The sequence below is a fragment of the Fusarium tjaetaba genome, assembly GCF_013396195.1.
Source record: "Fusarium tjaetaba strain NRRL 66243 chromosome Unknown NRRL66243_c0000449, whole genome shotgun sequence".
Taxonomy (NCBI): domain Eukaryota; kingdom Fungi; phylum Ascomycota; class Sordariomycetes; order Hypocreales; family Nectriaceae; genus Fusarium; species Fusarium tjaetaba.
Genome location: NW_023501645.1, coordinates 18620 through 40955, shown reverse-complemented (window position 1 = coordinate 40955; position 22336 = coordinate 18620). Strand labels below are relative to the sequence as shown.

Here is a 22336-nt window from a genome sequence, read left to right as displayed (position 1 = left end):
CTTCGAAAGGATTTATGGCAATGATTATGTCTGAATGAGGGTGGAATTATAGAGGTAAAACATCTCTTTATATAGTAAATATTAGGTTTTTAGCCATAGTTATCTATATTTAAGCTGGACCTCTAACCCCAGGTCCTTCAGTACCTCTCTGTCAACCTTATCCGTATACTCTGGTAGTAAGCCTAGTAACCCCCCTTGTCGCGCCGCCGCATTCGTTGAAGGGCTATCTTCTCTCTGACCTTTCTTTAGCTCCCGAATCTGCTCTGCCAGCTGTTCACTGTCTTTCGACCGCCCATCCTCTTGATATCTAGCTAAAAGTCTTTCCATAGTATGTACTGTAAAGTAGTGGTCTTTGCCCAGAATTCTCCCTCTCGTCTCTATAGCTATATGCCACAGCCTTTCTGACTCTTCAATATCGTCATAATCCCAAAACAGCATCGCTTCAGTCTCTGCAGTTGTTCTTGCAACTGAAAAGTCTTCGTTCAGTGTTTTTGCTTTGGTGGTGAATAGTTCCAACTCTAGCTCTTCAGCCTCCGCCCAACGGCCCTGATCAACATATGTAGCTGCCAGGTTGTCAATGCTGGTCAATGTTGACGGATGGCCATTTCCCAAGATCCTCCTCTTCATTTCGAGAACTTTGATCTCCAATGCTTCTGCCTCATCTAGTTTCTTAAGACCCCAGTAAGAAATAGCCAAGTTTGCCATAATGGTCATAGTCTCAGGATGTTCTTCTCCCAGCGTTTTGACAGCTTTGTCCAAGACTTCCGAGTCTATCTTCTCTGCACTTTCCCACTTGCCTTGATCGCGATAGACCTTTGCTGAGGTTGAAATTGTCATCAAGGTGCGAGGGTGATCCTCTCCGAGTTGTTCTTTACTTGTATCCACGACCTCTTGGCCCAGCGTTTCAGCTTCTTCCCACCGAGCTTGGTCCAGGTAGAGTGAACATAAACTCTCCATCGCCAGCAAGGTCAATGAATGATGTTGACCTTGAAGCCTCTTCAAAGTCTCCATCGTCGTAATCATGAGCTTTTCTGCCTTCTCCAGCTCATCTTGGACTTGCAACAATGAAGCTAGCACCATGGCGGTACTAAGAGTATGAGGGTGCTCTGGACCCCGTGTTCTCTCACTTATCTCCAACGCGTTCGTTACTAAATTAAGTGCTTCATCCGATCGATCCCGTTTCGCATATGTGGATGCCAAGTTGACCATGCTTGCCAACGTATGTGGGTGTTCTGGGCCAGAGACCTTCAGCCTGGTTTCCAGAATGCCGAACTCGAGATCTTCAGCTTTGTCCCACCAACCAATATCCCTGTAGATCGAAGCTAGGTTTGATAAGAGATCCAAGAAATGGGGGTCCTCTTGACCTAGCACGGTCTTACTGGTCTCGACGATTTCTCTTGCATATTTCTCAGCTTCGATCCAGTGTCCTTGGGCCCAGTATGTAGTCGCAAGTTCGTTCATGCTACTCAACGTATCGGGATGATCTTCACCAAGGGTCCTTTTTCTGATTGCTATGACTCTTCGCTGTAGTTCATATGCTTCATCCCAGCGGTCCTGACTCCAGTAAGTCGATGCTAGGGTGAGCATTACTAGCTGCATGTCAGGATGTTCCTTGGTGAGTATCTCATTTGAGGTTTCAAGGGCTTGTAAACTAAGCTCCTCGGCCTTTTTTGAAAGACCTTGATGGTTGTAGATGTACGCCAGATTCAACGTTCTACCCAGCCATGCTCTATTGCGATTACCCAAGAGATTCGCCTGCTCCTTCTGGAACTCAATCTCTAGGTTTTCAGCTTTATTCCATTGTCCCTGAGCTCCGAAGACTAGTGAAAGATTTGACTTCAGCAGAGCCACAAGAAATCGCGTCTCTGGTATCTTTCTAAGACTCTCGATGTCAGCTTCAATCGTGCGTTGGGCTGTATCCAGAACACCATCGTTGACATATTTCTGAATGAGGGAACGTGCAGGGGAAAGGTAGCCATCAGCAACCTGCTGTTCGAACAATGATACGCCTGGACCATTGGTTCCCAGACCTGGGTTCAGACGCGTCTCATGGGGTTTACCATCATACAGAGACATAACCTTAGTTGCTGAGTCTGGACGTCCAAATTCGAGTTGGTAACAAATCTTCAGCTGTTGTGATAGTCGCGTCTCTGGCTTTGATCTGACTATTTCTTCCAACTGGTGGCGGATGCAAGATCTTACTCGATAGTCGGAAGAGTACAATTCATGGAGTGAAGGTTCAAGCTGCCGAGTATTAGAACAGACCTCCCGTACCTTATAGTCAGACTTGCCTTGAAATCGTTCTCAGTGGGGAAATACATCTCAGTCAAAGTGACTCGCAAGTCAGCTGTATCTCTGAGATCTACCATTAGAAAATTGTGCATTTCGCAAGATGTGGGGTCTGCTACTCACGAGTTAACGGCCCATTGTAGTGAGCTCTGTACGTCAGGGCTTCGCACATTCGTATCTGGATCGAGACATCCTTGGAAAAAACATAAGATACTGTTTTTGAAAATAAGATCCAGTCCACTTTCTTGGCACAGTACATGCTCTACAAGTTGGCTCAAAGAAACGTTGCTGTTATTCGAAGACTTGAGACGGGATAGAAGTTGAAGAGACCTTTCCTTGGGGTTGTCGGAGTGCAGCAATGGAGTAGATAGATCCAGGCCAGGAAGTGGGGGGTTTCCCGACAAGTAGCTGTAAAACATGAACCATAGACAGACTAGGCCAAATGAATAGACATCTGTCTGGAGTGCCATTCTCAAATTGAACTCAGGGTACTCATCGATTTCCGGAGCATGCCATAGAGGAGACCGAGGAAGCACAATGTGCTTGTCATCTGAGGCATACCAAGCTGAGTAGCCAAAGTCGGCAACCTTGGCAGTGAACCCCTCGTCGCGTTTGAAGATGAGAATATTTTGCGGCTTTATATCTCCATGGATAACATCTTCGTATACCTTTAGCTCTTATACTAGTTACTGAAAAGGTTCACACTTACTGCTGGATTGCATGTGTGCTATCGCCTTTCCGATGTCAAGGCAGATCATCCATCGCTCCATTATTGTGAGCTTTTGGGTATTGGGTCGACCTGCAAAGTCGAACAAGTCTCCGAGCTGTGACTTCTCGAATACCAGGACTGGCCAGATTCTATATTGCTTTTCCAAGTCTGGAGAGGCTGCATCTTGGTTCTCTGGCGACACATCCCAGCATACACCTTGCAGGTCAAGGATATTGCTGTGGCCGCGAACGCGAGGATGGCAAAGAACCAACACTTCATTGATAAGACACCGGTATATGTCCTCCTCCGTCTTATTGAGCCGGTCCTCCTCAGAAACACGCTTGAAGGCAAAGCTCGCCTGGAGGGTTACGACAGACTGGTTGATCTGGCTTGTTCCACCTCTCCCAATTAATTGCCTCCCAGGCTCCCATGCGACTGGCAAGATTTTAATCTCTAGTTTTTGGACGACAGCAAGAAATGTAATCAGGTTCCATCCTGAGGTAGAATTAGAGTGTTGAGAAACCCCCTCGCTGGAGAAAAGCCGAGAGCTGAGAAACGTGGAATGAGTTAGACTAAGAATAAGATGATCGGGAGTCTGTGTACTTTTCGTCTGCGAGAAGTACAACATTCCATTTTGTTGTTCAAGGAAAATGTCATCATCTTCAAGTTTTGAACACTCCTCCGCCGCCGACTTTTAGAGTTAGCCTAGGGTATTTACAATAATGAACAAGTGGAGAATCTTACCCAAAGGGAACCTAGTAAAGTAGAAGCCATTTTACTCTCGGTGATCACAGAGAGATGGAAAATGCCTTAAAGTTTCAAGATTGCGGGATAGGACGAGCCTGAACTAGGAGTACAGCGTAAGCAACTGGATTTGCACTTCTGCCTAGGGACGCATGTGTCGAGACATGATTGGGCCACAGCTCATCTGAGACAGTGGCACAGCTACTACTGCTAGAAGTCTACTGCTTAAAGGTATACTGAAAAGACTCTGACACTGGAATTATTTCATCATTAGGTCACAAAGTCAGCACATCGCATTTAAATCCAGCTATTTGATCTAAGTTACCTTTAAAGTTATGTGAAATACTTCGACAATTTTGCAACAACCCTCTTTCGAAAATGTAATTGAGTCCCTCGCTCGCTAGTATTCTCTTCGCTGACCGGTCCTTGGAAGTCACTGGACAGACAACAGCGTACTGCTTCACTATAATCACGCCCCATATGCTGAGCGAGCTTCGGCACACGGTTTGTGAGTAGTCTCTGCCGGCGCTCTTCAAATGAGCCGCTCCAATCCTTGGTGATCTTACTAAACGGCTTCCAAAAGCCGATCTCGAGGAGAAGAATCCCCAGACTATAATAGTCAAACTCCAAACGGTAGCTAACACCGGCTTTCAGATACGCTGGGTGCTGGTAGTGTCTTGACTCTGAATCTGTGAGACCAGAGGTAAATGTCGTAGGGTCATCTGGTCTACTGTGATTAAAGCCTACAAGGTAGGGTTCTCGTATTGATTGGCTGTTAGCAGCCCAGCCGTGCTCTGTAACATCGGTGTCTTTGCCGAAAGAATCTGGTAGCAACGTAAATGAAGGGAAGAATACGATGTTGGAGCTCGTCAAACTCTTATGCAACCATCCAACAGTGTGCAACTCAAATAATGACGTTGCCAGTGTTGCTGCTAGTTTAAACTTGTCATCAAGGTCGGGCGCCGCAGTCGCAGCACGTGAGTGGGTTGAAGTGGGATTATCCTTTTGGAGCCGATCGCGCAGAGTCATGACAACAGGCTTATTCCTGTTGTCCAGCGTGACTGTGCCTCCGAGAAGAGCACCGTTGCCATGACCGGTTAGCGTACCAGTCAGGGCATGGGGGGGGTTGCTGGAATAAGGAGGGAATTCAAAGAGTAGGCCGAAGGCACCTCTTGATGGCTCATGGAAGAGTCCCAGGCAGTCAAGCGTTCGAAATGAATCGGGCTTTTTCTGGGATAACAGATTGGCGGTCTGAGTAGCCCGAGCGTACAACTTGGCCATAGTATCTTCACTAGCACCATGATGTTCGTATCTGCGCCACTCAACCCATATGGGGCGGCTCACTATAGTATCCGAGTCACTCTTCTCTAGAAGCCCGGATCCAAAGTGATGGTCACCGATTGGCTTCAACTTCGGGATTCTGCTAGGATCGATAAGAATAGTCTGGTTTGAGAGTAGAGGTTCAAATCCGCTTCGTGGGGGGTCTTGACCCCCAACAGACTCTGAAACCAGCAGGCTGTTGATGTATCTTATATTGGCTCGCATACGCAAGTCATGGCTGATTGCTCCAAGGGTCTGGTCGCCATCTTCGTTGAGGGTGCCTAGAGCTGCGTCCTGGCCGCTCAGCAGAGAGACAAGGAAGTACGCTTGTGATGCATTCTTCTGTTGTTGATCTAGGAAGTAGTGCAACTCATCCTGTAGCCTCACCAGGCGTGACAAGTCCAAGCGCTGTGAGTCCAGTCCTCTAGAAAGTCTGTCTTGCAGGTCTTCTCTAAGGCGACGCAAACTTTCCATTATTCCACTATACTGTGTCATGGTACTCTCGTCGCTTGATCCGCTGCCTTTGGGCTGAGACAGTTTCCCTTTCAGGTCATCCAGGCCAATGGCATGTTGCCAAGCCCGAAACCTTTCGCGTTCGAGGGACATGTCTATAGATGGTGCTGCGTGTTTCAGTTGCCTGAATAATTCGTTGATCGATACTGATATTTCGTGTACAGCTATAAATCGAAGCTTGCAGGTGACACTACTAGCTGTAGGTCTTAAGGCTTGGTTGATAGCTATTGTTTGGCATATACTCTTGACAAGCAACGCAGTGCATGTAGGGCCTGTAGTCTCAAGGTCCGATAACCATTGATGTACTGCGTCGCTTGGTCGATCAAGGCCTTGGTGAAATTGATAGAATGTCCAGTTTCGAACTTTGTGTTTCCTCTTTTGTCTAAACTCTTCAACTCCCTCACGACCTGAGACAAGGTACGTAACAATCTCGGCCATAATGCACCCAAAAGACCATATATCAGCAGATCGATGAACCTTACCAGGGACAAAGCTGTTGTCCCAGTCTTCGCACTCAGGAGCCAAATAATCGTCACCATTGTGCTTGAACGGAGTCTCTGAGTTTTGTGAAGATGGCTTGAGCGTTGAGAGGCCGAAGTCAGCCAGTATTAGCTTGCTGCCTGAAACGAGAATGTTGCGGGGACGGAGATCATGGTGACAGCCAATCAACTCCAGATCGAGGTTTTCCTTGGAAAAATCATGAACGTGCTCGATAGCAGAGGATAAAGCAGCAAGTTCAACGAGCATTGTTTCAGAAGAGGCGAATAAATCTGCTTGGCGATCTGATGACAAAACATCATAGAGATTACCATCGCTTGCTAAGGGAAAGAACAGGTTGTGTAAGTCTCCGCTTGTAAAGGACCCCAAAAGTTCAACAATGTTGGCATGTTTGAGATGGTTGAGAATTGACAGGTTCTCAAGCTCTTTGTGATGGTGGCCCTTGATGTGGAACTCCTTTCTAGCTACCTTAGGTGCAGCATTAGCTTTAATTTAATGTCAGGGTATTCTAGGTCAAGCACATACAACTTGCGGAAAAAATTCGCCTGAAAGTAGTTGGTGATTAGGATCAAGGACGGTCTCATAGACTGTGCCAAATGCACCTTTACCGATTCTCTTCTCTTGGGTGAAAGGGAGGATGAGGCTCTCATCAAGACGTTTATTGAGAGTACCGCGACGAAATACAGGCGCAAGAAGCTCCCACTGTTTGTTCTCAAAGTCTTTGGCATCGTCTTCAGGGATCTCAAGAGTTTGGAGTGTATCGATTCTAAAAGGGAGCTTAGCGTCGTCGAGTTGGTCACCTTCAATGAAGTTGGCCAGATACTGATAGAAGTCCAGCAGTGCCAAAATTGAGTAAATCCTTCTGCCGCTTTCAACTACTCTTTGCAGAGTCTCGGCGTGCTGGTGAGAGGGTATAGTCGATCTCTCCAAGGTATTGTTGATGGCGTCCTCGGTCATGACTGCCAAGAGGGATCTTTCGGGTATGTACCATCGTTGCGATGCATTTTTTCGACGTAAACGCTTGATATTGGTCTTAAGCTGATCCATTTAAACAATGACAGTGGCTTAAATGAGCGATCCCTGGATTAAACTACCACTGAGAATCATTGGCTGACATGCTGAACAGAAATGAGGCTCGTTGTGATTGTCAGACATAGAAACCCCGCAGTGACACGTGTGCAACTTAGCATACCCGAGCTTTCTATAGGTTAGAATTGTTTCCTCTACCCTCCTTCATACACTGGTTGATTACGGTGACTTGCCGCCATTTCTCCAGTGACGGTACGCAGCGTGTTCCTCCCGCTAATACATAGAGTCTTTCTGTTGTCAAGCACATTAGTAGTTAGGGTTATGCGCACAGCTTGGGATGAATAATTGATAGATTCTGTGAATTCAACAAAACTAGCAATGCATTGATAAAATTCCCTGACAATAGCGCACACGAATCCTATACCAGCCAGCCAAAACGAATGCAAACTCTAGACTATGCATTGTTCGTTACAGACTTGATTTCATCCTATAACAACTGTAAGCTAGTTTTTTTTTCGCATGAGTGTAGATTTTGTGTACTCACGCGTGTGAGCTGCCTGGCAGCCGTGACTTCAATAATGCCTCGTCCTTCCTGTAACACAAAGTCCATCTCGATTAGCCACTGAGCTTTAACACAGAAGCCGAGGAAGAAATTGCAGAAAAAAGGAAATATTGCACATACATTTACCTCATAAGTCGAGCCGAAGAGTGATTGCAGTAAGCTCTCAAGTTTAGACTTGTTGACGTACTGTGCTTCAAGCCGGGTGATTTCGTCTGCCATCTTGTAGTGGTTGGTTCTCACTATAAACTACGCGCAACTAATAAAAGAAAGATCATTGTAATGAAATTATGCACTGTTCGGAACAAGTAACCCGTTAGGCATCAACTTGCGTTGGGCGTCAACTGCAGCCTACAGTATTACAGCCTGATTTGTAGCTGCATGCTGGTATTTTCATGCATGTACGAGGCGCCCTAGATAGCATGGAAAGTGATCTGCAAAGCCGAAGAGCTACCGTATGCAGTAATTTGGGGGACAGAAAATAGCCAGGCAGCCCATAATGATAAATCTCTTGATATAAATATTAGCCATTTCAGTTCTAGGAGTTTAAGTAAATTATCTAAGTCCTTATGACATACTGACCTGTTCTTCTATCATTCCCCATCCGGTCTTTCCACGAATCCACAAATTGAGCAATTGGTCTAGAGTATCTGGTCCTACCCCACCCTGAAAACACATACATACACAGCCTCTTTACTTGTCAAACTGCACTGCCTGGCTGCATTGGAACTAACAAAATCGTAAATAGAAATTTGGCCTCGCATATTCTTGCCCGACGGCTATCCTCTCAATGTTTTACCATTTGAGTCGTTGACTGTTTTTTTTCTTGCCCTTCATTCCAGAAGCTAAGTATGGTGCTGAGTGGCAGCTTACAGCAAGATGGGGTTCCCGGAAGATCCAAGTTTGAAGCTATTATATCTGAAATATTTGTTGAAGATGCAGACAAGGCTCTTATGCATATAGTCTTCTCACCTCGGCAACGCCACAATTCAGCTCCACCTGATCAAAGTGAAATCGAGCAGAACAATACTTTACAAAGCATTCAAAGCCTTGATTCTTTGAAACAGGCACTGGAGGTCAAACTTTTCAAGACTACGTTATTTCGTTCATTTAACTAAGAAATCTCAGGATAAACCACGTTTGCCTTCAAACAGAATCTTGTACGCTTGAACTTTGAGGTTCTATATACTTCACAACAAGCAAGGCACTAATCCCGTATCATTTAGAGTTCTCGATCGCCTAAACTCATGGAGCCGGATCAACATCACACCCGAGATGTTCTGGAGGATATACAATTTTCTCCACATGTCACCTCACTTTCTGAAAATTGTAATGAGCTTTAGACGAAAGTGGAGCTCGCAGGACGAAGACTTTATGTCTTGTCATTTTAATTTCTCAACGGGATCAAAAGACGAGCCTGTGATTTCTCAAACGTCTCCAGACACATGCCTGCCAGCAGAGAGCAAATACATGACTGCCAGTGAGATGCTTCGCTCTATAGGTATATTGAATCGGATAGCTTACTGCGAATTAGGCATCGGATACAACCTTCGATATTTTGAACTCCATGGGCGTGATTTACAGGATCCATGGTCTTGCCGTCTCTCTGCCCTATATCATAGATATGACTTCATTAGAGGGCTCTCTGACTGGGTCATCATTCACCCTCTAGCTAAGCATGACACGAGGGAGAAACACGAAGCCGCCGAGCATCCTATGTATTTGCATCTTAAATACCTCGATTTGGCTACTCTGAACTATAGAGATTACTTAAACTATATCGCAGACAGTCTCAAGGAGTCAGTATGTTAACCCATAAGATTACTCCTTCATATCTTGTTTCGAGCTAACGATACCCCAGTTTGATACAGTATCGCTGTCCAAGAAGCCTCAGAACTTCCAAGTCACATTTTCATCTAAACAGGACATTCTATTCCTTCGCAAGAAACTGCATCATGCCAACGCTATCCTTTCCAATACGTTGGAGACGACTTTAAAAATTAGCAGGCATGAACATGCCCTAGCGAAAGCGGCCACCAATTTTATACCAATGACTCTTCACTGCGAGTTTCAACGCGAGATTCACAACGTCACAATCGAGTTAAAGAACTATAGGCAGACAGTCCAAAAGCTCCTTGCTACTTCTAAAGATATACGAGTAATGGTGAGGAGTCCCAGGAATTGTTTTTAACACTTAGAAGAAGCGGTACTAGATATTAGTATACACTAACACAAGAGAGTAACAGTTCGATGATATACTTAGTCTGAACTCACAGCAAATTCAACAATATAACAGTCTTCAACTCACCCAGATCGCTGAGAATGATTCGATGGAAACGAAGACTATGGCTTCACTGGCAAACAAGACATATCAGGATTCGCGCATTATACGTATCACTACAGTTGTGGCAATGTTCTACCTGCCCGCCAGTCTGGTCCTGGTGCGTAATTCCCCATCCATTACTTCCACAATCCATTACAGATAAGAGCCAAGGAGGCTTCATTGTGCTGACTGATAGGCATATTAAACAACAGTCCTTCTTCAGCACTACACTTGTGTGGTTTGAACCTTCAGCCCAGCCTAAAACCAGCGACCGTAGCTATACGCTACGCATCCATCAGGAGCTTTGGATCGCTGTAGTGGTAATATTTATTCTTACAGTTAGTACAGTTTTTGGGCTTGGGTGGTGGGAACGTAAGGAAAAGCGAGCCTTACACTTAAGGCCTTAGTAGTAAATTAAGAGTTGAAGATATTTATATTCTTAAAGAAAACACAGTTAGACAATTTGTAAAACCTTCTATACTCTAAGGATATATCTAAGCAGACTCCTTAGTTAAAAACCCATCTTGCTTTCTTTCCAAGTTCTTGGCGTCCTGAGCAGCAATAATGTCCTCTCCAGTTATAGCAAACTCTACCATACTTTCAGGGGCTGGGAAAAAGTGGTTAAGGATATAGTAGAAGACGCCAGCAGATATAAAAGAGTAAACATAGCCGATGTAGAAGCTATTATTTATACTTCAGTCAGAATGCATGTTCAGACAAGACTAGGGGCAGGATGGAATATTAGACTTACAGGTGTTGACCTCCTAGCGAGACACCGGTATGGCCACCGCCCGCTTGGACAATGTTATCGATAAAGCCAGGAAGAGGAGGAGTGCAGCCGATGAAGAAGGCAACCACAGCACGCCAGTTGCTTCCCCATTTCTGCGAGTAGCGGTAGATGCCGTGGAAATCGTACATGTCTGGGACCGAGACTTTGCCGCGGCGGAGAATGTAGTAACTGGAAAAGGATTAGAGTCAGTGGACCTTTACAGAGTTATCACACGCAAAGGTTTAGAGGGACGCACTCTGTCATGAGGATAGATGTCATGGGACCCAGGAAAATCGTATAGCCGTTGAGGAAGGCGATGAACTTTTGAGCCGATGCCAGGATTTTCCACTGCAGCATTAGGTCAATCATTTAGTTAACCGAGCTCGGAGTTTTGGGAGACTGGGATGTCGTAGCATCAAAGGTACCAGTTGCATTTACTTACCGGAACAAAAGCCCAGCTACCAATTATGGCGGCAAGAATTTGGCCACGTCGGATATTGATATACCGGGGAGCAAAAGCCATCAAATCATTGGCGGCACTAATTGAGTTGGCGGAGATGTTGATACCGAGAGTCACGATAATCAGGCCGATGGCGGCGAATGCAGCTGCAGCACGACCACCGGAGGAACCCGATTTCATCCACAAGTTGATGATATCAATGGGGTTCCAGAGAACCTCGCCGTACGCAGATTGGGAAGCAGCTGCGGTGAAAATGCCGAGGAGACCGACAATGGCTGAGGCCACTAATTAGCAATTTGAGCAGGGCGCCTGAAAGGGAGAGTCGTACTAAAGATAAAGGGGATAACGATGGCCTGCACATTCTGAGCACTGGGCTTGTTGGCATATCTCGAAAAGTCGGCGATGTTGAGACCGAGCGTGGAGTAGTTACCCAAGACTCCGTTAAGATCTGAATTGTTCAGTTATTAGAGGATGAACGAGAGTACCGGAACTGCCTCGCTCACTATTAAAGAAGGCCCATGCCAAAGTGGCACCGTGAATGGTAGTGCCCTTGGAAATCACAGTGCTGTGGCTGATTGTTCCACCGGCCTTGTGCAATGTGTCGCCAAAGACGGCCAGGAACACGATCGGGGCGATGATACTCTTGAAGGCAAAGAAGTATTGAACCTGTAGTAATCAGCCTGGTGTTCAGCTCTCTAACTGTATATGGAGTAGTACCTTGGTGTACGGGATACACAAGAAGGGAAGCTGAAGGAGGAAGTAGAGCACGAATCCACACATGCCTGCAGTGGTGATACCTTCAGATTCAGGAATGTGATTCGGGATGTTGGCGAAGCTCGGCCAGATGGCGGTCAGTAGAACGGTCATGCATTGACCTCCAGTCGTGGTTTGCACACTATAAGACATCTGTCAGTCACGCACCTTGTAGTATCAAGAGGATAAAGTGCACTTACCCGAGCCAGACAATGGCAAGGACACAGCGGGACAGTACAACAAAGTAACTGAAGTAGTAGCCGAAGGGCATGCGAGAGAGAACCGGGAAGGGAGTGTGGAGCTATGAACAGGTCAGTCGATGAGGAGCGATACTCACAAAGTGAGAGACTCACAATAGCTCCGATTCTTCCATTGACAGTAATGACAATACCCATGAGAAAGTTACCAAGAACACAGGCTCCAATTGCCATTCGCCAACTCAGTCCAACAGCAATCATGGATGAGGCTACGCCACGAGACATTAGCAATTCGCGGTCTTCCTGTGACTATGAACAACGTAGCAAGCTTACCGACTTCCCAGTTCGACACAGCCCATGCATCTGCCATCCAATAAGCCACATAGGCACCCCAATTCCAGGTTCGCTTCGAAGGTGGGATCGGGTCGAAATCCGCATTGGAAAAATTCTTCGACTTTGCAAAAGAGCTCGGTTCCTGGTCGACTTCGAGGCTGAAGTTGAACCCGAATCGTCGTCGCCTCACTGCGCCGACTTGCCCCGGTTCGGAGTCGGAAGTGACCCCGAAGCCATTTTTAGTGTCGGAGCCGTCTGACTGCATCTTGAATTCGGGCAGCGAAAGCGCAGTACCAAGTCAATCAATATGAGTGCACTAGAAACCGAGATGTTGGAAACAAATGCCAAGCGCTTTAACGGGAACTAAATGGGGGGAGTCTGGGGGTTGATATCCGAAAACAAACACGCTGTAAAGCTTATCTCCCCCAATCGATAAATCATAAGACCTATTGATAAGCCAGAAGGGATCCAGCTTAGCTCTATCGCCACTTAACTCTAATTCGTGGCTGCCGTTACCACCTGGCCAGTGAGATCTATGAACGTTATCTTCTGTGATACGCTGAAGTGTGACTAAAACTCGAAGGCCTTACTTGTTCTTATCGTGTCAGAAAAACAATCCTCAGCTCACAAACAATTAAGGCGACTTCATATCGCGTGCCGACCAACCCGATTCAGCTACACTCTCACTGACAGCACCCCAGAGTTGTCAATCCATGATTCCAGATCTCAAATCGACCCCACGGCCTCCGATCTGGCGATATGGAGCTCACTGTAAGAAGATATGATTGGTTCGTTTATCTAGCGGCCGGCGGCCATGCTCCCTTTCCGACGGCGATCAGCACCTTCCTCGGAGTTCCTCCCCTCTACAGATAGAAATGAGATAAAGGGCCTGGACCCAAGATATATCGATAAGCATTAAGTTAAGGCATTTTTGAAGCTCCTAACACTTATTTTGCCACCCAGCTTCGCAGTCGCAAAGTTAAATACCGCGAAACGGAAGCCCGTGAACCACTGCCACCGATTATGGAGTACAAATGTGCCGAGCTGCTTCCAGTTCTCACCGTTAAGACTATAGTAGAAGTGCGCTTCCCTCACGGGAGACAGACCGAAAGCTGGGGTCACATCGGCTTCAACACGAAGCCAGATCTCGTGCGCGTCTATGGAGGGACCTGTTGCTGCGATCGTGCCTCTATTGACAGTCTGCCACTGCTGGTTCATATTGATCTCGTTCACAAAAACGATCTTGGTACCATTTGTATCTTTGTGCACGCCTATATATGCCGATTCGTCGCGGAATATGGCTGCACCAGCTCGGTCACCTTGGGTGAGACCGCTGATATTGAGGTGCCAGGTCGCTACAGATCGTGGGCCTGTAATACGATGAGTAAGAGTGTTTCGTGCATTGAAGAGATCCTCAACGACAGAGGCAGTCTTGAGAACCAGGCCGTCTGACCCGAGTTCGAAGTATTCTGAGTCCGGGCTATGATTCCACTCCCACTCTGGATGCAAGGTTGATGCGGAAAAGTCATCAAGACGTTCGACACCTGGGACAGTCTTGTTTGTCTGAATCGGCATAGGATATGTCACTCCCCAGCCGCCATTGGCATCGAGTACAAGCGATGGCCAGATATCCTCAGACCACGTGATGGGGGCCAGAACAGGAACACGGCCGGCAGGATAAGCATCCATGAAGGCGAGGTAATGCCAGCCGCCTTCGGGAGTGTCCACCATGCCGCCCTGGTGAGCATAGCCGGCGTTGGAGAGTGGGCCAGAAAGATTATCCCAGAACTCCCGGACCTCGTATTTGCCGAACGGCTTAGTTGAGCGAAGGATGTATTGGCCGCTAGCAACTTTCGTAGGACACACCCAGTAGTAGCCTCGGGTTTTGTACAGATGGGCGCCTTCGAGATACAAATCATCGCCACTATCGTAAATGGTCTCGGTCCGCACGACGCTCAGCCCATCATCGGAAAGCTGAGAAACGCGGAGCTGTCGGTTGCCCCATGTCACGTACATGGTATCGTCATCATCGAAAAAGATTCCATTATCGTAGAAGCACTCGTCAATGGTCCCTTCAAGAGTCCATTCCCAATTGTCATTCTCGCCGTCGTTGTCGGCAGCACCATTCCCTGGAGCCGTGTAGAGGAAGGTCTTGCCAGTAGACTGAATGCAGCCCATCCAGTAGAATTTATCGTCAGACTTGCGATATCTCATTGAGCTCGCCCAAACACCTTTGACATAAGCGCGGTCATTGTCGCCATTGAGTTTGTATTCTTTTCCAAAATTCGCAACGTCGGGAACGCTGTGCGTTACTGGCGTCCAATTCACCAAGTCGTAGGATTTCAGGACTGGAGCCCCAGGACTGAAGGCGAAGGTCGATGTCGAGTAGTAGTAGACAGAGCCGACCCGAAAAACATCTATATCTGGAAGATCTTGAAATAGGACCGGATTGTTGAACGTTTCCTCTTGACGTATGTCCAGGGGCATTCTGGCCGAACCCACGGCACTGAGACCAGACATTAGACCGGCTACGAGCAGTGAGGATATGTATGATCGCATTGGGAGACAGATTGTTTACAATGGGAGACAAATCCAAGAAGAGTGAGCCGAGAGAAACGAGGGAAAATGCCCTGCCATGTGTAAATGGCTGTTAAATATGTAGGAGATTGCTATTGCGGACAAACAAGACTGCCAGTATACTAAGATCTGTTGACTCTATTTACCCGGCATAATACCCTATACGTCTCTCCTCACAATTTCTGTGGCCCTTGGAGTCTTGGAAGGGCTTGTCCCACTTCAGGCTTTCCGCGCCAATCACATTACGTTGTGCTCTCCTTCTGGGCCAGGATCAGAGCAGGAAATCCAGTACCCCGCAATGCGTAATGCTGGGGTACTGGAATTTTACACCAATAATGCGTTGCGCAAGTCTTGAACACAGATGATTACGTGAAGTGAAGAAACTCAGTCTCGGTACAGGGTACGAAATGCCTTATTTCTATAGCAGCTACCGTAAAGGCTATACTTAAAGAGTTATAAAGATTATAGCTAGTTTATATATTTCTGTAAGTCATTACTGTATTTAAAAGTGCCTGATGATGTTTATTGACTGTATATTAACAGGCTATAGAGTCGCATCGAGCATCTACCTAAATATATAAACTAAAGGGGCCTTTCATGTCAGAGCCTGTAGCATTGTCTATCAAGGCAGTATCTACTTATAACACTTAACGATCTACTATACTCTCAAGCAAACTCCTTCTCGACTGCACTAGTAATGCTCTTCTCATCCGCCTCGCCTCGGATCTTCTGTTGCTCAGCGATAGCCTTATCTGCCTCAAAGTAAACGTCAGGCCTTGCGAGCTGAGTAGCAGTCTTGTTGCGGAAGACGAAAATGTCGGGGTGCTCGGCGAAAAAGCGGTCAATGTCTTCCAAAGAGCGATTTGCAGTCTCGGGGTAGAACAGGTAGGTGATCGGCACGAAGGCAGCACAGATCACAGCCCAGATCACCCAGAAGCGGTAGCCGAGATTGGCAATACCTGGAGGCGTAATCTGAGCAACCATGTAGTTCATAATCCTAAACCATGATGTTAGTAGGCATTGTTAGAAGGCACGATGTTGACTTACCAGTTGGAGGCCATAGCCAAGCTAGCACCCTTGGCCCGGAAAGCCAAAGCGTTCACCTCTGTAGGATAGAGCCATGGAACGGCCAAGACGCCCATACCGAACGCCGCAAAGAAGGCAAAGAAACCGAAGATGGCGGCGCAACCCCACGAGAATCGGTTGCCCTTGCCGAGTTCGATCTGGGAGGCGGCGATCGAGATGATGGTCCAGCAGAGAGCACAGGCGGCAGCAGACACCATCATGACCTGACGTCTACCGTAACGCTCAATGACAAACCAGGCGAGAAAAGAGAAGACGAGGTAGTCGATCGAGCCAGCAGCAGCTAGAACCCGGGCCATGAATTCGCTGAGGCCGAGGGCGTTGATGAAGACGTATGTCATGTAGTAACTAGTTACGTTGATGCCCGAGATCTAGTACTTTAGGTCAACCCTCTCCGTACCATTGAGTAATGGAGATTGGGAACAATGGAACTAACCTGGTTCATGCATTGCATCCATGCGCCGAGAATCATTCTCCTTACTGCACCTGATGGACCACGCCCGGTGATGAGCTGCCACCATGTACACTCATCACCATGTTCCTTGTCCATGATATCCTTGATGATGGCATATTGTGTTCGTACTGAGGGTGAGTCCACAGTTGCACCGTGCCCTTCAAGCGCGGCCAGGACCTCAAGAGCCTCTTCATGTTTCTCCTTGCGCATGAGCAGACGGGGAGAGTCGGGGAGAAAGGGACACATAAGACAGACGAGGGCAGAGAAGACTTGGAATGCAAATTAGCAATAGAGGATTTAGTGTATAAGGACAGTTAGAACGGAACTCACATATCTGAAATGCGAGAGGGAATCTCCAGCTGGCGCTTCCTGGTACGAATGAGAAGCCGAGTGTCAACCAATTAGAGATGGAAAAGCCTGTGATACAGTTGGCCATCTGAATAATTATCAGTTTGCCACGGCTGGCAGTCTTTGCTGTTTCTGACTGCCATACGCCAGCAGTCGAAGTGTTGATGCCAGTTCCGATACCTGAAGCATGTGTATTAGCAACCTTCATTGATAAAGGGACAACATGGGAGCCGAGGTCTTACCTGCTACGACGCGACCAACATACATCTGTGTTGGACCAAAAACAGTCGCCTGAATAATAGCACCGAGGGCAATGATCAAACTTCCAACAATGAGTGACTTGGGTCGCCCAAGCTTATCACCTGTGTATAGCGTTGAGAGCGCGCCACCAAAACAGCCAAGGTTGTATACAGATGTCATGGTTCCTTGTGCCTCGACAGAAGGATGGCCCACGGTCTCGATGAAATCTTTGGAGACAAGAATGTTACCAAAAACGCCCTGATGAGTTCGGTCTTGTTAGCAGAAGTCATCTTACAGGATTGTCTGCTTGCTTCTCATACCTGATCGTAGCCATAGAAGACTAGCACAGTTGATGCTGCGAGACTGATCCAAACCGTCAGGCTCTCTCCAGAGCCGCCAAGGTACTTTCGGCCCATGATGTACTCTCAGTCACCAAGGACTGGTAAACTGTGCTTGATTGATGAGGTTGCTAGCAAATGCTTATGGACGGTTTACAAGATCACGACCATGTGTTGCAAGACCTGTGGCCTGGAAATGGGTTGCTGATCGCCTTTTGTACTTGAATGCCAAGAGCCACTTCAATTCACTTAACACAAAGTGGACTGCGGGCCTTGATACATGATCAGCATCTTGATTGGCGAATCAAGATCTCACACTGGTTAGAAGCTTGGAAGCCTGTTTGTTTCTCCGCATGCTGACTCCTTGAAATCTGGGGCCGACTGATGAATTCCGGGGTAACGCTAGCCGAGTCGGCACTCTTATTTTTCCGTTTGTGGACTGGTGCTCAGCGAACAAACTAGACTTGACTGAGTAAAATTTGCGGTGAATCGAGGATCTTTGCGGGGTTCGGTTACAAGAACGCTGGTGCGATACTTAAAGTGGAAATTTAAGCGCTGGGTGCAACCTTTGCTCGTATTTCCATCTGCCCGACCTCCAGGTCCTCGAACTAATGTTTAGATATGCATGACACGTGAATACCCCGCGGGGTTAGTACGTATCGTGGGGAAGCATGCTTTAGATACCGAGTCATATCATGAGCTGCCAACACTCTCTATGTGGGGTATAGACCCGAAGCGAGGTATTCCACTCAGGTCGCTTAAAGTCAAACACTGACTTGCTGTTCATTCAGTTCACTTGACTAGAGTCGAACCCGTTTTTGCATCATCTACACAAGCTTGCTTTCAACCGTCCGTCATTCATCGAGCTTCTTTTACCTTAGACGAAAATCATACATCACAAAAGGACAATGTCACTCATAGTCAAAGGCAAAACCGCTGTTGTCACAGGAGCAGGCTCAGGAATATGCTATCATTTCTCCAAAGTCCTCCTCGAACGGGGATGCAATGTTGTCATGGCCGACCTTGCTCTACGGCCTGAGGCGAGCGAGTTACTGAAGGCATTCCCTTCTCAGGCTTTGTACCAGCCCACCGATGTCACAAAATGGGATCAACTCGATCACGCATTTGAGGTTGCTAAGAAGGAATTTGGAGGGTATGACATCGTGTGCCCTGGTGCTGGCGTCTACGACCCGGTAAGTATTCCTCAAGTCTATGATATCAAGTCTATGTTCGAGCACAAGTCTTGACATTTTCTAGCCGTTTTCCAACTTCTGGCACCCAGCTGGCACAGCGTTATCAAAAGACGTGCACAGCGCAAGTCGGTTCACAAGCCTTGACATCAACTTGACGCACCCCATCTACGCGACCCAACAGGCCATTGCGCATTTCACAGAGAACAAGAAGCCAGGATCTATAGTGCACATCTCGTCTATCGCAGCACAAGGCCCAGTCTTGTCGGTACCCATGTACTGTGCAGCCAAGGCTGGAATATCCCATTTCGTCCGGTCGCTCGGAGGTCTTGAGACACCTCCCGAAAGCACCGACCTGGCTAGCATCCGTGTGACAGCAGTTGCACCGGGAGTAATCAAAACACCACTGTGGACAGAGCATCCGGAGAAGCTGGCGTGGATCGATGGCGCAAAGGACGAATGGGTAGAGCCTGAGGATGTTGCGTTGGCAATGCTCAGTCTGGTTGAGAAGGATGAATATGTTGGAGGAACGGTTTTGGAGGTTGGAAAAGGCCAAACAAGAGAGGTCCATGTTCTCAATGATGTTGGGCCCTCTGGCTCGGGACACACCGTCAGCGGCTTGAAGAAGGGCGTCGATGAGGTTTGGGAGATCCTTTCACAAAAGAGGCATGTCTGAGCTGGGTTATCAATGTCTGTAGGAAATACTGTTGGAGATAACTTGAATCAACCTGGTACTAGTCTTTTTCGGATTATTAGAGACGTGTTATACGAAAGGTCAGCATATGCAATGCCATTCCTACACTCCCGCAGGGAGAGGATTTCACCTTTCGCTCTTGTCTTGATTGTTCTGTTTCTTTCATTGGGAGTACTTGCCATGTCTCAGTTAAGAGAGATGCCGAATACCCAGTTGGTGTCTTCCAGCTCCTTTGTCTATCAACTTCACTCGGAGCTTGCGCTGAACCTTTACCGAGATAGTTAGTCAAGGGTCCCTGAGGCCTGAGAGGGATGAAGAAGACAAAGCTAGTTTGAAAGAGGAGTAGGAACCTTCCCGACTGGTTCCCCGCGTCTTGAGCAAAAGTGGCTCCCCTCCTAGGTTCCGGACGATAATGCGGTATGTATCTAGCTAGACCTAGATTGCGGAGCCGACTGAGATAGCATGGTAAAGAGACGTTCAAAGACATGATGTGTTGCTGAGGATAAAATCTCCCGATTTGGAAATTTAAGCGTTTGATCGGCGCTTGTATCATATCATGCATCGCTGGAAATGGCGGTAGTGTGCTAAACCTTGGGTAAGCTCACTAGTTATCTGAAAAGGGCAATTCTGGCGTGCTTCCAAAAAATAAGGCAAGGTCAATCAGTGCAATACCTTCTCCAGCACTCATGGAGGCTTTATTATCCTCATCCTTCTCTGGTACTAGCAAGCTCAACGCCAGAGAAGATTAGTTTCCAGCAGAAAGAGAAACAATACTGGACATATCTGTTTTCCCGCCTGCAAGATCTTGTTTTCTCAGCTAACATCTCATCTTCTCTATTCACCTGTCGCCCCTGCTCTCATGACAATGGCTGCTGCTGATACCGACGTTCTCATTATTGGCGCTGGCATGTCTGGCATTGGATTCGCCATCCAACTGCAAAAAAAGTATAAACATGCCAGTTTCGAGATCTACGAGAAAGGCACTGAAGTTGGAGGAACCTGGGCCGTGAACACATATCCCGGCTGTGGAGTTGATGTCCCATCCCACTTCTACTCATACTCCTTTGGCCTGAACCCGCATTGGACGCGCAAGTTCACTATGCAGCCTGAGATTCTGGCCTACTTCAAAGACGTCTCTCGCCAGCACGACATCGACCCCCACATACGTCTCCAGCACAGCGTCACCAAAGCCGAGTGGCAGTCCGAGTCCAGCACCTGGCTCGTTACGATCCTCAACCACCGTACAAACAAAGTCACTCAGCGACGAGCCAACATCCTCATCTCAGCTGTCGGTGCCCTCAGCATCCCGAAGAAATGTGAGGTTCCTGGTCACGAGAACTTTGAGGGCAACATCTTCCACTCTGCCACGTGGGACCATAGCTTCGACCACGCCGGTAAGAATGTCGTGGTGCTTGGGAACGGTTGCAGCGCCACGCAGTTCGTGCCCGTCATTGCGCAGACTGCCAAGAGCGTCACCCAGTTTGCGCGACAACCGCACTGGTTGCTCGAGCGTCCCAATCCAGAATATTCGACCCTGTTCCGCTTCATAATGCGCTGGGTACCTGGTGCCATGATGTTACTCCGCACCATCATCTACGCCCAGCTCGAGGCCGAGTGGCTCATGTTCAATACTGCAACGGGCAAAGATGCGCGTCAGAAGTTGAGTGATGCGTCTAGAAAGTACATCAAAGAGAATGCACCGGCCGAGTATGTCGATGCGTTGGTTCCCAAGTTCGAAGTTGGTTGCAAACGTCGCGTGTTTGACACGGGATACCTCGAGGCGCTGCATAGGCCTAACCTCCATCTCATCTCGGACGACCCTGTTGAGAGCATCGGGCGACATAGCGTCCTTCTTCGCTCGGGCAAGGAGCTTCCAGCTGACGCCATTGTGCTGGCCACTGGGTTTGAGACGACAAAGCTGCTCGCTCCGATGGAGATTATCGGTCTAGAAGGAAAATCCGTTGAAGATCATGTAGGCACTCATCTTTCACATGTAGATAAAATGAGTGACTGACTGATTTGAACAGTGGAACAACCATAACGATGGACTCCCCCAAGCCTACTACGGTACTTGCATCGCCGGATTCCCAAACATGTTCATCATGATGGGGCCCAACACACTCACCGGTCATCTGTCAGTTACATGGTCGACCGAGTGCCAGATAAACTTTACTCTCCGCGTCATCGATTCCGTTCTTCGTTCTCTGCACCCGCCAAAAATATCCCTTTGGCCCTCGCAAAGAGTGGAGGCTGTACAAGTCAAACAGCAGGCCGAAGACGAAGAGAACTCATGGATTCAGTCCAAGTGCAAGAGCTTAGTCTGGTCATCGGGCTGCAGCAACTGGTATGTCGAGCCAAAGACAGGAAAGAATCTGTTGATCTATCCTGAATGGCAGTGGCACTTTTGGCTCAGAAGTATCTTCATTCGTTGGGGAGACTTTCGGTTTGTTTCTGACCTCAAGAGCGGCGGTGGGATTTCCCGCTTGTGGGCATTGCTACCGGCGTTTGCTGGTCTTTCATTAGTTGTGGACAAGGGTGCGATGTCGTCTGTATGGCGTTTGTTAAATGACAAGCTGGCGTGATCCGGCAAGTAGATAATGTAAGAAGAATAACAATACGACAAAATGTAGATAAGAACAGACCTGAAACCAAGTAAATCTAGTCTATGTAGCTGTGGTGTCACTAGGAAGATGCAGAGAGATGTGATACGTATCTTCGAATCCCACTACCAGTATCCGAACTTTGAGAAGATCAATTACAGCAGTCCATGATCTCGTTCCGGTCCATGCCCCATTCTCTGAGTAAATCATCCACCCGGTATCTTGAGCTCCACCCCAACTCGATCTCAATGGACTCAAGAAGCCCAAGAACAATGGCACGGTCAGCTTTGGTGTGTAGACAACGACCTGCGAGGTA

The 22336-nt window shown here is 47.6% G+C and overlaps 6 protein-coding genes across 6 annotated transcripts; 2 read left to right on the top strand and 4 right to left on the bottom strand.

Moving 5' to 3' along the window:
* Positions 1-99: 99 nt before the first annotated feature.
* FTJAE_13658 (serine threonine kinase) lies at positions 100-7030 on the bottom strand (the record flags this gene model as incomplete). The annotated part of the gene is made up of 6 exons (XM_037346824.1): positions 100-2197; positions 2275-2355; positions 2413-2947; positions 2999-3689; positions 4199-6541; positions 6599-7030. 6 exons carry the CDS (start codon positions 7028-7030, stop codon positions 100-102), a joined length of 6180 nt encoding a protein of 2059 aa, XP_037199329.1.
* Positions 7031-10478: 3448 nt separating this feature from the next.
* On the bottom strand, positions 10479-12761 carry FTJAE_13657 (uracil permease; the record flags this gene model as incomplete). Its single annotated transcript, XM_037346823.1, has 10 exons — positions 10479-10665; positions 10736-10942; positions 11010-11101; positions 11196-11497; positions 11542-11661; positions 11717-11879; positions 11931-12108; positions 12167-12267; positions 12320-12432; positions 12497-12761. 10 exons carry the CDS (start codon positions 12759-12761, stop codon positions 10479-10481), a joined length of 1728 nt encoding a protein of 575 aa, XP_037199328.1.
* A 650-nt stretch (positions 12762-13411) lies between these two features.
* On the bottom strand, positions 13412-15055 carry FTJAE_13656 (xylosidase glycosyl hydrolase; the record flags this gene model as incomplete). Its single annotated transcript, XM_037346822.1, has 1 exon — positions 13412-15055. One exon carries the CDS (start codon positions 15053-15055, stop codon positions 13412-13414), a length of 1644 nt encoding a protein of 547 aa, XP_037199327.1.
* Positions 15056-15739: 684 nt separating this feature from the next.
* On the bottom strand, positions 15740-17614 carry FTJAE_13655 (sugar transporter; the record flags this gene model as incomplete). The annotated part of the gene is made up of 6 exons (XM_037346821.1): positions 15740-16070; positions 16121-16527; positions 16593-16879; positions 16941-17138; positions 17201-17456; positions 17519-17614. 6 exons carry the CDS (start codon positions 17612-17614, stop codon positions 15740-15742), a joined length of 1575 nt encoding a protein of 524 aa, XP_037199326.1.
* Positions 17615-18444: 830 nt separating this feature from the next.
* Positions 18445-19402, top strand: FTJAE_13654 (15-hydroxyprostaglandin dehydrogenase; the record flags this gene model as incomplete). The annotated part of the gene is made up of 2 exons (XM_037346820.1): positions 18445-18729; positions 18794-19402. 2 exons carry the CDS (start codon positions 18445-18447, stop codon positions 19400-19402), a joined length of 894 nt encoding a protein of 297 aa, XP_037199325.1.
* An 883-nt stretch (positions 19403-20285) lies between these two features.
* On the top strand, positions 20286-22002 carry FTJAE_13653 (monooxygenase; the record flags this gene model as incomplete). Its single annotated transcript, XM_037346819.1, has 2 exons — positions 20286-21392; positions 21448-22002. The coding sequence occupies 2 exons, from the start codon at positions 20286-20288 to the stop codon at positions 22000-22002; spliced, it is 1662 nt and encodes a 553-aa protein (XP_037199324.1).
* Between the last annotated feature and the right edge of the window lie 334 nt (positions 22003-22336).